At 37.1% G+C, this 13,276-nt stretch overlaps 1 protein-coding gene across 1 annotated transcript in view; it reads left to right on the forward strand.

Annotated features, from left to right (window-relative positions):
* LOC101742524 (zinc transporter ZIP13 homolog) overlaps positions 1 to 13,276 on the forward strand; it is a 31,001-nt gene continuing 17,725 nt past the window's right edge. The window contains exon 1 of the mRNA XM_004922052.5: positions 1 to 688. Coding sequence (XP_004922109.1) covers positions 529 to 688 — 160 coding nt within the window. The 5' untranslated portion in view covers positions 1 to 528. The remainder of the gene's footprint in view (positions 689 to 13,276) is intronic.

The following is a 13,276-nucleotide window of genomic DNA, read 5'->3' on the forward strand; positions in this document are numbered from 1 at the left end:
AAACTAATCTACTGTACCTACCGGCTTTCCGTACCTACCATACCATACATTCGTATTTCGTACATAATTCATTTCAATCTTCATTTCATTCATTCTGTTTGCATCAATAGAATTGGTCGCGTCTTTGTTTTGCCAGTTTCGTACTGTCATGTTCAATCGTTGCCATAGTATTTTTAAAATCGAATTATAATTTAATACGCATTTAAGTTCAACAAAAAAAAAAATGAATTTGTAATTAAAAATATGTTTTTTAAATAATTTATTACAGTAAACCAGTAACAGGCTCGAATCTCAGTGAAGATTAGTCTGCAGGTATTACATTATCTCTTAACGCGGACATCTCGATGTCTGAATTGTCTGATAACCGAATTGCTTTAGTTTGTTCCGCCGTTTAATACGTAACAGTCGCTGGCTTCATAGTCGTGTTGTGCCGATAACGTTCAACAAAGAACAGCATCAGTGATAATTCGTGAACTTTAAAAAGAACAGTTTTCATACTTATTGCGTTTTTTTTTTCGCGGCAAAATCATGGCGAGCTACGTGCCAGAATATTTGTCCAATTTTGTGGAAGAATTAGATGAACATCCGTGGATTTTCGCTTCGCTGGCGTCGATGCTGGTCGGTTTAAGCGGCATCTTACCGCTGTTCATCATTCCACTGGATTCTTCAGCCACATTCGAAGATGGGCGTAAGTAACCAAGCGTATTTAATTGCGATATTTTTAGACCGCTGGTCACTCATGTTGACACTTGATGCCAAAAGCCAATGTGCGCGTTGTTTATCGTTCCAATAAATTTCTACAAACAAAGAAACCTCGTGTTTTCATCCGGTCAGTGATGGAGCTTTGTCATGCGCATGAAAATATCTTACAGAATAAAATAAACAAATCGTTACAATGAATTTGAAATAAAAATAAAACACCTAAGGAAACAAAGTATACATTTTTATGATGCAAATTTATTCTCACAAAATAATGAGACCATTGAACTGTCTGTAAAAAGAATTAAAAAAAATGTGTAACATATTAAAAATGCGGTTCAAGCACCAGATCTCATAAAATATTCAAGATTGCATCGGTTGCATGAATGTACAAACTTATTAATATTTTATTAAAAGACCTACTATATAATTTAGTTCCTTACTATGTCTTAGTATTTTTTTAAAAATTTGATCTTTAACAGACTAGTAGTTGGTCCGTCTGATGTTAAAGAACTACTAAAGTACACATTACACCGTGAATACCACTCTCAGGCAACATTAAAACCACCAGCACAATGTTTTCCCTCATGCAATAATTCATGACACTGGAATATTTTACTAATCGGCTTGCAGTAATAATAGGAACTCAGGGGGTAGGAAAGTATATGAAGATGTTGCTACTTGTCAGACAACAAAGAAACAGACTGCTGATAACATGATCGCAAGTGCTCATTAATCTTTTGATAAACTTCTCTAAACCTATGATCTAAGGAATCTAAAAATTGAGAGCACTAAAATGTGTTTATACCACTGGGCCATCTCATTCTATGGGTCTTGTAAAATACTATGAAGGGATTCATTGGTTAACGAGCAGTAACATTCACCGGTTATTATATAAGCATACTACTTTGCACATCTGGTCGCAGAGCATATTGTAAGCCTGCATAGGTAGGTACTACCTTGCTGCCAACTATGAAGCAATCCGTTGTTCTGTTGATAGATAAAAAAGCTTTTAAACTATACAAGTGACTTTGTGCATGTTGTATAGCCTATGCACGTATAATGTAATAAAATATTACTTGATGTTTTCTCATTGCCGATTCCATCCCAAGTGCAAATGGGCTGGTACAACTGGTGGTAGGACCTCTTGAGTTCGCACAGGTAGATACCATCGACCTGCCTATTTTTACCTAACACTAATGCAGGGTGGGGCAGCCTTTGTAATTATACTGAGGCCTTAGAACTTATATCCCAAGGTGGGTGGCACATTTACATTGTAGATGTCTATGGGCTCCAGTAATCACTTAGCACCAGGTGGGCTGTGAACTCGTCCACCCATCTAAGCAATAAAAAAAACTATCTTACCTAACCCATGCTTTAGTCTGAAATGCAGTATTATATTCCCATAGAGATTTCTGCTTTTAGCCTTAAGGAGGCATTCATTAAGTCATTAAGTCTTTAACATAAGGAGGTAGATTAATTAGGTTTTTATATTTGTTACACAATATCATTACTTCACATTGAAGTCATTTGTGTACGACATCTTAACTATATATTATGAATATCCTGTAGAATTTGAACATCAGTATAGATGCATTGCTCAATACAAGTATACTCTAAGCCATATCCTTTAGGCCATCATAATAATTTTAATGTGATTCTTTGACACTTTAATGTTTCATCAAAAAAGGTACTCTTAGAGTACACTATAAGGCTTAGTTCCTAACACGTGATCCTGTGCTTTCTATTGCTTATTTACAGTTGAAATATTCTGATAAAGATTTTTTAAAACCATTCAAAAGCTTGTTTTGCTGATTCTGCTCAGTATTGTAACGGTGTCAACAAAATTGTTTTCATGAAGCAATAATAACTGTCAACTTTGAATTTATTGTTTGATAAAAGTTGTTATTGACTCTCGTGATATTGTAGCAGGTTATTGACATCGTATCCTGTTGACAGGAGACATGAGAAAGAATCATATTTGTTGTGTTCGCAAAACAATAATATATACAAGTTTGAAAGAAATATCCTGTTCTAACATGATTATCCATTTAATAACAATTCTCTAAATTATTTATTTATTGTTAAATTAATAATAATTTTCAATCCTATCCCAAGTTTCAATGTCTCATTTGATGATAAAAAATGAACTAGTTCCAGTATATTTTGAATTTTGAAAAAATTACAGACTATAACAAATATGTCCAGACCCTGAAGGTCAATAAAATCTGGAAGCAAATCCTTCCTGTTCCCTCAATATGTCTATTATATTTATCACATAAAAGTATCGAAGTTAAGAAATATAACAGTAGTTATTACAGAAGATTTATTATAATTTTATTAAATACTCAACCTATCTTGCATCGAATATTAGCTTTATAGTGGTCTTCGCCATGACAGGTTATTAATTATTAATAATATTTATTACGATGTTAACTACTCTGCACTATCTTTGGTTGACTGGTAGAGAATGCCTTAGGCATTAAGTCTGCCAATGTAAATTTTACATGAAGTGTAGTAAATAAATAAATAATATTGCAAGCATACCCGATCCTGTCGACCGAAAGGTAAACAGTCGACGTCGCCCTAAACACGTTATTACGGATCCTCCCGATCCATTAACGGTGCTTTTAGGTACCACAAGCACCGGTCACCGTCCTCGTCGAACCCGTCGCTTGCAACAAAGGCGGGTAAATTAACCCATAGACACAGCCCATTGAGTTTCTCGCCGGATCTTCTCAGTGGGTCGCATTTCCGATCCGGTGGTAGATTCTGCGAAGCACGACTCTTGCTAGGGTTTGTGTTAGCAACGTCGTCAGGTTTGAGCCCCGTGAGCTCACCTACATGTTAAGTTGAAACTGAAATAGCCTCTCAAGGCTATCAGCATAATTAGGAAAATTAATATTGCAATTACTGAATTTCAATCTGTTTGAAGTCTCTCACAAAAATTTCTGAATTCAGGCAATGTAATGAACTAAACCAGATATCTATTGAACCATTACGTGATTACGAAATCGTCTCGCTTTAGAAGTACGTTTACCAATCGATTGTCATCTTATAGAGGGATTTCGTATCGAAATGATAAAAGTATTTTTATCTAAAATTGAAACGGTTGCTCATGTTATTATAAAAATGATTTTCATTTTATCTATATATTAATACGTGAAGCAAAGTTTTGGTATCCCTTTTTACGAAAATTGCGCGGAGGGAGGAATATGAAATTTTCCACACTTGTAGAGAATATAGAGAGGAAGTGCACAATGCTAATATTTTTTTTAAATAATGCATAAAAGATACATTAAATCAATAAAGAAAACATTACACACGCTACATACCATGTATTTGACGCACACACGCATGCAGACTATTTATTGTCAAACATTTTGTTCTTGACGTCTGTTGTCAAATTGAGATTAAATATTGTTTGTCTTTGTTAATATTTTTTATAGTGTAGTCTTGGCGAAATTTCTGATTATAGAAGTATAAAATACAATCATAATAGTGTACAAACTTACAATTCCAATTAATTATAGTCGAATTTCGACTACTGCGGCACTTCTAGTAATATTAAATATGTATCAGCGCTGCATTTAGAACTAGTCAAGAAGAAAGTATCAGACAAAGTCATTTCACCTTACACTGTTGAAAGAAAAATACAGGTTTACAAATTAGAAAAATACGGTTTTATCGCAATAGCCTTCTTAAAGGAAAATTTTGCGTCAAGGATTTCCTTATCCACCTTCCAAATACAATAATAATAATAGACCAATTTCATCGTGTTATATTATTTAATTGTCATCATTAATACGCCTAAAGCAAGTTAGATATTTTGTTGGCAGCGGCTTGGCTCTGCCCCGGGTATTGCTGTCCATGGGCGAAAGTAACCATTCACCATCTGGTGGACCGTATGCTCGGATGCCTGCCTGCAAGGGCAATAAAAAAAATATATGCCTTGCAATAATTCACGCATTCCTTAAAAATGCCAAGCGAAAATAAAATCGTTCGACAATAAGTTTTCGTAATTTACAAACATAAAAAAATTTTCAATATAAAAATAAAACAAGGTCTTTATTCTTTACTAGCTGACCCGGCAGACCTTGTAGTGCCTCAATCGATAAATAAAAGACTTAAGCTTTTGTATAAAATAAGCTTAAAACAAACAAAAGGAATCCGTCCGACGGGGGGGACATCAAAGAAAAAACAAAATTGTTATTTCTATTTAATTCCGAGCATTTTCATATTTATCTACCTTTTAAACCTTCTCTGGACTTCCACAAATAATTCAAGACGAAAATCAGCCAAATCGGTCCAGCCGTTCTCGAGTTTTAGCGAGACTAACGAACAGCAATTCATTTTTATATATAAGATTGATTGGAGATGAAGGCATGTTTCTGACGATGTACTGAGTTCACTCTTTCGTGGAATTGAAAAGGGCAATTGAGGGTAAAATACTTATCAGCGAACACAGCTGGGTATATTAATCACTAGCTTTTGCCCGCGACTTCGTCCGCGTGGAATAGTTACTTTGGCATAACGCTAAATTTTACCCGCGACTTCATTTACGTAGAAAGTGAAAGTATTTTTGAATAATATAATGTTATGGAGCTATTTAAGGTACCAGAATTACGCTTTTTAACCGACTTCTAAAGAGGACGCTATCACTTTGACCATTTATGTATGTTCACCGATTTCTCGAAAATGCTTGAACCGATTCTGATAATTCATACATTATTTTAGCGAACCGTTTCCGCAGCGCACGCAGCGAAAGCTCTCAAAAAGGAAAAAAACCCGATTTTGACACATTATTTATTGGTGTTCAGCCTAGTCTTAGCGTGATGTTATATAGTCTATAGCCTTCCTCAATAAATGGGCTATCTAACGCTGAAAGAATTTTTCAAATCGGACCAGTAGTTCCTGAGATTAGCGCGTTCAAACAAACAAACTCTTCAGCTTTATAATATTAAGTATAGATTTATTGATTTTTTTCCATTCATAATGTAAGTATTGATGCTTGGACATTAAATTACACAAACTACACCTGTTTTTCGATTAAACTTCCCGACTGATGAAAATTGTAACTAGAGGCGAAAATAATCGAATGAATCCGTGAATAAAGTTACAATTTTGGAATTTGAATTGTTTAATTCGTTTAGTTACATGTCGAAAGATGAAAGGATATTTGGTTTAAGCTACATTTTTGAAACTTTACTGGAAATCCATGTAAGGCTTAAAAAGTAAAAAGCTTATTTGGAAAAAATATCATACGAGAAGAATTTCTTCAGATGTTTGAACGGTTTAAACATAATTGAATTTCGATTAAAAACATCGGATTGTTGATGTTAATCTATACATATAAATAAAATTGGAGTGTCTGTTTGTAATATTGAAATAGCCTCTTTTAACTACATACATATGAATGTATATACGGTACATACACCAAAATAACATTTTTTTGCAATTTTTATCTGTCTATCTGTCTGTTTGTTCCGGCTAATCTCTGGAACGGCTGGACCGATTTTGATGAGACTCACTAATATGTAGCTGATGATATAAGCAGTAACTTAGGCTACTTTTTTTAGACTAGCTTCGCCCCGCGGCGTCACCTGCAGTTTTTGTCGTACCGCGCGCAACATGGCGGGCTTCGCCTATCAGTAATGAAATTTAATGTTTCCGAAGCGAAGCGAGGGCGGGTCGCTAGTACCAAATAAAACGCACCTTTCATTACAATAGAACTTATATCTCAAGGTGGGTGGCGCATTTACATTGTAGATGTCTATGGGCTTCAGTAACCACCTAACATCAGGTGGGCTGTGAGCTCGTCCGTCCAACTAAGCAATTAAACGTGGCGTATTAAGCGAAATGTCGCTTAAGCCTTTCACCCCTCGATGTGATTCGTGAACAAGTAATACAATGTATAAAACGGAATCGTTGTCTTGTTATGGAAGACAATATAGAAATAGATTTTCGCGTTATTCGAAGAGAATAATATTTCTGTGTAAATTTCTGTGTGTTTCTTTACTGGTGGTAGGACCTCTTGTGAGTCCGCACGGGTAGGTACCACCACCCCGCCTATTTCTGCCGTGAAGCAGTAATCCGTTTCGGTTTGAACGGTGGGGCAGCCGTTGTAACTATACTGAGACCTTAGAACTTATATCTCAAGGTGAGTGGCGGCATATACGTTGTAGATGTCTATGGGCTCCAGTGACCATTTAACACCAGGTGGGCTGTCAGCTTGTCCACCCACCTAAGCAATAAAAACCTACCCGTGCGGACTCACAAGAGGTACTACCACCAGTAATTATTATCATGGTGTTGTCTTTAGTAGTGCGAAGTTTAATGTGGACTTTTTGAGACTAATAGTCAAATCCGGCCCGCTGTGTTGGACGATCTTTGATTTGAATTTAATTCTTTGAAACTTCACAAGATCACTCGGGAGGCCTCTGCGAAGATTTCCTAGAATTTTTATCGAAATCGACGGACCCGTTTCGGATACCAGCCGGTTTTATGTATTTACTAGAAGCCTGCTCCGGCTCCGCTCGGGTCTGTAACAAAAATTTCAACGATATTTGACGTAGTTTTATTTTTTTAAATAAAAGAACACTTATTGCGGCATAACTACAATAGTTAGACATATACTGTCGCGACACTTTTTGTAATTAATAATGTGTTCTACAAAGTCGTAGTACATTATTTTATTCTATCATCAATAGTTTTCGCAGGACACGCGATGTAAAGAATTAATAAAATTTAGTAAAGATCCCTAATATTTTTCAAACCAGACTCCTAGAAGCCTATGTCACGGGAATAGTGTAGCTTCCAAACAGTGAAAGAATTTTTCAAATCGTTTCAGTAGTTCGGAGCCTATTCAATACAAACAAACAAATCTTTCCTCTTTATAATATTAGTATAGATGTAGATGTAGAGGACTTTTAGGACAATAAGGCTTCGATCGTGAACAAACGGCTGTGTAATGTTTACGGGTTTCCGATAACTCCTTGAAAACAAACAGGACGACAATTATGTTTGTGTGTGAATAACATGCAGCTCATAAAACAACTATATAGAATTCTTAATCAATTGACAATTGATAAGGTAGCGAACAATTGCTCACTCAGTCGGCATCGTCACGACTTTTAAAACATTACAATAAAAATGTGCATTACAGATTCTGTCTGTTTAATTGAAACGATAAAGTACCTATTATTATATTGTTATTGTTTTAAACATCGCATTATCTATATTATACACATTATTATTTAACGGGTACGTACTATCGTCTTGATATTTCACGAAATTCCCCATATTTCGGGAATTCCGTGATGCGACCATCAAGATAAGAAGTTTCGCTTAGCAAAGTTTTATATATACATCGAACCATATGAAAAGATTAGATAAATTGAAACTTTGATTCTCTCTGTATTTTGAAATCTATCTGTATTAAGAAAACTATTAAAGAACATCTGTGCAATAAAACTTACTATAAAGTCAATGATTATCTAGAAGATTGCACAAAGTGGGAATAAGTTGCTCGCTCCGGGCATTTCAATATTGTAATAATTGTTTCGTTATAATACTCATTGTAAAAATGAATATTTAAAAAAAATCTAATATAATTTTTTTTTATCTAATATTAAAAAAAAAAGACATGCCCGCTGAGTTTCTTGCCAATTCTTCTCAGGACGGAGGCTAGTTCTTGTGAATTGGCGGTAGTTCTTTTGACGTTCAACAAGTATGTACTTTCATTTATGTTGAATTTTTTTTTTATTTGATTTGTACCGTATGTTCCATGGGGAGTGCACTGAGGAATTGTTTGAGATGATACCGTCATCTCGTTTTTACCATTGCACCGCCCTCCATCGGAGTAAAGTTCATCCATACTACCTGGAGCCACTGCGGTCATCCACAGTGCGTTTCCAGAGATCTTTTTTGCCACGTACCATCCGGCTATGGAATGAACTCCCCTTTACGGTGTTTCCCGAGGGCTATGACATATCCTTCTTCAAACGAGGCTTGTGAAGAGTATTAAGGGGTAGGTAGCGGCTTGGCTCTGCCCCTGGCATTGCTGACGTCCATGGGCGACGGTAACCACTCGCCATCAGGTAGGTCATTTGCCTACAAAGACAATAATAAAAATTAACATTAATAACTTTTGTTATCGGCCAACAAAATATATCAATACAACATCGATTGCGCCATAAAATATCAATCTTTGAAAATTAGAAAAACCACACCTGGCAACCGCACGACTAATTAAATTTAATTGGTATTCTATAAATATATAGACAAACAAGCAAAATAATTCGAAGTAATATTATTGCGACCTCTGTTGCAAAATTTTGTCTTACGCCCCCAAAACCGCATTGATACGTAGTACCACAAGCACCGGTCACCGTCCTCAATTGACCCATAGACACAGCCCACTGAGTTTCTCGCCGGATCTTCTCAGTGGGTCGCGTTTCCGATCCGGTGGTAGATTTTGCGAAGCACGGCTCTTGCTAGGGCCAGCGTTAGCAGCACTTCGGTTTAAGCCCCGTAAGCTCTCCTACATACGTTAAGGTAAAGCTGAAATAGCCTCTCAAGTTTATCAGCATAGGTAGAAAAAAAATACGTAGAATAAAAATAAATAAATTTTATACATTATTTATTTGTTTACAAGAGATCGGTCGTTTTTTCTGTCACATATCCGTTATCAATGTACGTGAGGTGCCGGCGCAGCTGATAACCGCGTTGATACACCACTCTGCAGTCACATTGCATCGCAACGTCTCGATCGGAGACTAGTGGTCCGAGCCTGATATTACGCGTCACATATCGCGATGCCTACAGTCCGTCATAACAGGTTTAAAAAAAAAATTGCTTAATTGTGTGGCCGCAATCCATTGCGCTGGTCTGACCAAATTAGCACCACTCTGAATACCACCGTCTACGATGCCATACACACCGCCGAGAACAGAGGAAAATGGCGAACCTCATCTAACGAAGGATAATGGGAGGAGATGGTCACGACCCTCAGACATAAGGAATGCGACTCAGGGAGGAGGGAAGTGTTGACGAGCTCACGGCCACCTGGTATTAAGTGGTTACTGGAGCCCATAGACATCTACAACGTAAATGCCGCCACCCACCTTGAGACATGAGTTGTAAGGTCTCACTTTTAACAGTCTAACGGCTGCCACGCCCTTCAAACCGAAACTGCTTCACGGCCGAAATAGGCAGGGTGGTATTACCTACCCGTGCGGACTCAAAAGACATTCTACCACCAGTAAAAAACAGATATTTAACAGATTGAGTTTCTCGAAGGTTTTTCTCGGTGGATCGCGAATCCGATCTGGTGGTAGATTCTGCGAAGCACTCCTCTTGCTAGGGTCAGTGTTAGCATCACTCCGGCTTGAGCCTTTAGTAGATGAGCTCGCGGGGCTAGTTAAGGTTACGCTGAAATAGCCTCTCAAGGCTATCATCAGCTTAGGTAGGAAAAAAAAGTGACACGTGGTCGGTCCTGCTTTCCCTTCCTAATCGTTGATAGTCTGTCACTGCTTTTCAAGATCAACCAATACTCTTCAACTCGCTAGCTTCCCACTTCACACACTCTCACACCACGAGTTTACTAGAGATTCATATCCAGAACCTCTTTTGTGATTTCTGTAATGACAGCCCTCTAGTTATTGGCTCTGCGATCAAGCCATCTTCGTAATTCATAATACCAGCAAATTATAACAAAGAACAGCATTGATGTAACAAATATAATTACATTTAATGTAATTTTTTACTAGACATTTAGGTTTTTAGGCAATGAGAAATTTATTCTGCATTCCCGATTATTTTCGACGTTAATATTATATATAAAAATAAATAAATCATTCTCGTAAGGAATCTTGCTTTGGGAAAAAAAAAACGTGCGTGTAACAAAAAGTCGTTTTATTGGCACTGTTCGTCGGAAATCAATGGAACGTACGTCGTAATATATCGTATTACAAAAACTGCCCAAGAAAAAAAAAAAACTTTTAAACGACCATGCTTTATTGTGTGATGTACGGCTCGATGTGTCTCCGCGTGAATAATTTTGAAGCGTTGTTGATATGTACTTACTTATTTATTTCGTTCGATGTTCGTACCAGGCGGGTACCAATTTTTCTAATGAAATACATACTTAACAATTGTTCACGATTGACTTCCACGGTTAAGGAATAACATCGTGTAATAAAAATCAAAACCGCAGAATTATAATTTGCGTAATCACTGGTGGTAGGACCTCTTGTGAGTCCGCACGGTTAGGTACCACCACCCCGCCTATTTCTGCCGTGAAGCAGTAATGCGTTTCAATTTGAAGGGTGGGGCAGCCGTTGTAACTATACTGAGAGAACTCATATCTCAAGGTTGGTGGCGGCATTTAAGTTGTAGATGGGCTCCAGTAACCACTTAACACCTTAACACCGGGTGGACTGTGAGCTCATCCAACCATTTAAGTAATAAAAAAAACCATCATGTGGTATATATAACCTTGTTATTTCAATTGTTCACCCTAAATAGGATCAAACCACTGATATAATGTGGGAATGATGTTTTCTTGAACGCATGATATGATGGATGCAAGTTGATGTTTGTGAATGCAGCGGTATATCGAGAAAGGAAGGGGATGACGTATGAGATGACAGATGAACGACGACGAACGAGGCACGAAGAACACGAAACTATTATAATTTTAATTAATAGTACTTTAATAAAACGTGGAAGTAAACGCGAAACTTTTATTAACTGTCTGAAGTCTGCATCCCACATAATGTTTAACTCAATAGATCAAACTGTTTGTAATATTGACATTTAATTGTTCACTTCGATTGATAAAAGCAATAAATGTTATCATCGACAATCACGGCAGTTTAATAATCTAATTATCGCACTTGTTAACAGATTATGTAGTTGTAATATGATAAGTATCGTTGGTTACATTAAAGCAGTCATGAGATTTATGGCAATTGATAACGTATTAACGATTTAAAAAATATATATATTTATACCTATTAAATGCATTGCGTATAATTCTTTGTGGTATTTTGAAAATTATATATAGTAGTATAAACCTCGTAATTTGTTTACGTAATATAACGAAAAAAAATGGAACTGACTTCAACGGCACGAAATAAGCATATCATCGAGGTAGTGGAAGTTACTTAATTACCGCCATCCTCGTCGAGATAGTCGATTACGACGAAGAGTTCGACGAGCGAACTAACCCATAGACACAGCCCGCTGAGTTCCTCGCCGAATCTTCTTAGTGTGTCGTGATCCCGATCCGGTGGTAGATTCAGCGATGCACTGTCCTTGCTAGGGCTAGTGGAGGATAAAAAATATGTTATTTTTTGTACGTTATTACAAAGTTAAGTCGTACACTGTGCATTACTAATAAAAATCTTACGTTACGGACGTTTTTTCCCGGTTAGGGTACCACTCCGCATCGTCCCATAAGGAACTTCGTTCCAAAAACACATTTTAATAATGTCAATATGCCTAGCGATGCTTCTTATCGTTCGATAATAAAATGAAAATGATCGATCTAATTCTAAAAGGTAACAAGGGAAATACATATCGATCTGTCATCCGGTGACTTCAAATTTGCTCAGTTCACCTTAAACATCGCTAGCAGATATTAAGTGTAGATTACTTAGTTTGTTATTTGACTCGGTGAGCTAGGTCGCGAGAGAGATACGAACGAACGAGACACAAGAGCGAAAGCAATTCATTTACGTCGCTCTTTTGATTTTTAAATTTTTTTTTTATTGCCCATGTAGGCAGACGAGCATACGGCCCACCTACGGATGGTGAGTGGTTACCGTCGCCCATGGACTTCAGCAATGCCAGGGGCGAAGCCAAGCCGATGCTTACCGCTTAATACTCTCCACAAGCCTCTTTTAAAGAAGGACATGTCATAGCGCTCGGGAAACACCGTGGAGGGGAGCTCATTCCATAGCCGGATGGTACGTGGCAAAAAAGACCTCTGGAAACGCACTGTCAATGAACGCAGCGGTTCCAGATAATATGGATGAACTCTGCTCCGATGGTGGGAGGTGCGATGATAAAAAAGAGACGAGGGGATCTTTTGATTTTGAACCGCGATGTTCCTAGAATTGAGCTCATCGCCTTAAGAATCGTACTAGTCAATTCTGCTAAGTGCGAAGCAGGTGGGACACGAACGATAGTGAAAACCCATTTTCTACTCTTCACTAAACAATCGAACGACCGATTGAAGGATCGGTAAGAACCAGGTAATCTTCTTAACAGGTCAATATTGTTTTGATCGCAGTTCTTCCAATGTTTGTGATTGGTTAAACTCAATTTCATTGGCGATAACGTATATGTACATATAATACTATGTACTATAGCTGATAGTCTCTTTAGACAACGGAAATAATAAATGTGAGGATAATTAACAGCCCTATTTTATTTTACTATTGGACATAGGTGTTTTCGAAAGCTGTGCTTATCCCCTGCCCGATATTTCGCGTATATATTCCCACCTTTACATTTGAAGTGTCTAACTAAAAATTGGTTAGTGAAAATGAGTTTTTATACTTTGAACGAC

The sequence above is a fragment of the Bombyx mori genome, chromosome 26 (genome assembly GCF_030269925.1).
Source record: "Bombyx mori chromosome 26, ASM3026992v2".
Classification (NCBI taxonomy): Eukaryota; Metazoa; Arthropoda; class Insecta; order Lepidoptera; family Bombycidae; genus Bombyx; species Bombyx mori.